This window comes from Charadrius vociferus, unplaced genomic scaffold (genome assembly GCF_000708025.1).
Source record: "Charadrius vociferus isolate BGI_N301 unplaced genomic scaffold, ASM70802v2 scaffold1020, whole genome shotgun sequence".
Lineage (NCBI taxonomy): Eukaryota > Metazoa > Chordata > Aves > Charadriiformes > Charadriidae > Charadrius > Charadrius vociferus.
Window position 1 is genome coordinate 689,719 of NW_009646502.1, and position 755 is coordinate 690,473.

The window sequence follows — 755 nt, forward strand, 5'->3', positions numbered from 1 at the left end:
TCCGTGCCCCGGTTCAGGTGCTGTTCCCCTGCTCCTGCTCGAAAAGCACCATGGCCAACTGGGAGCGAGAACCTACACCCTCCAGGCTGCTCTGCATGCAGCGGTGGTAGATCTCCTCGCTGAGCCGGGGGTTGCAGGCCTGGTGCCGGTAGCGCTGTAGCAGGGCAGGCTCCACAGCGCGGAAGACATGCAGGTTGGAGTACTTGATGAACATGTCGTAGATGTCCAGGGTCTCCAGGATGTCCTCGTTCTCCTGCACGTCGCCCGCCATGCGGGTGCGTGCCGCCATGTAGTCGGCATTGTAGAAGCAGGCTTCGTGGAAGACGTCACGGTCGAAGCGCCCCGCGTCCCGCAGCAGGTCCAGCGTGGCAGGTGGCTCCTGGTTGTGGTAAGCAATGGCAGGGTTGTAGCCCTGGAAGTGGATGGGGAAGAAGACCTGCCAGTTGTTGATGGTGTTCATCCGGCAGCGGTTCAAGAAGTCAACAGTGACCTCCGTTCCCACACCAGCCACAAAGAAAAGCGTGTCTACAGGATGCTTCTTGGAGATGATGTCCATGACCTTGATTTGGGAGGGTGCGTCTGTCTTGACACTGATCCACGGGATCTTCACCTCTGCATACTTGTGCTCGTACTCGGTGATCTGGGCCTTCACTGCGGCAAAGATGTCATTCTGGGTGACCTGCTGGGCCTCAAAGGGGTCATAGATGAAGAGGAAGGTGAGCACTGCGTTCTCACTGCTCTCAAAGGCGGCTGCT

The 755-nt window shown here is 58.5% G+C and overlaps 1 protein-coding gene across 1 annotated transcript in view; it reads right to left on the bottom strand.

Annotated features, from left to right (window-relative positions):
* Positions 1 to 13: 13 nt before the first annotated feature.
* CHPF (chondroitin polymerizing factor) overlaps positions 14 to 755 on the bottom strand; it is a 2,621-nt gene continuing 1,879 nt past the window's right edge. Inside the window, 1 exon segment of the mRNA XM_009884191.1 lies at positions 14 to 753. Within this exon segment, the coding sequence (XP_009882493.1) occupies positions 14 to 753 (740 nt within the window).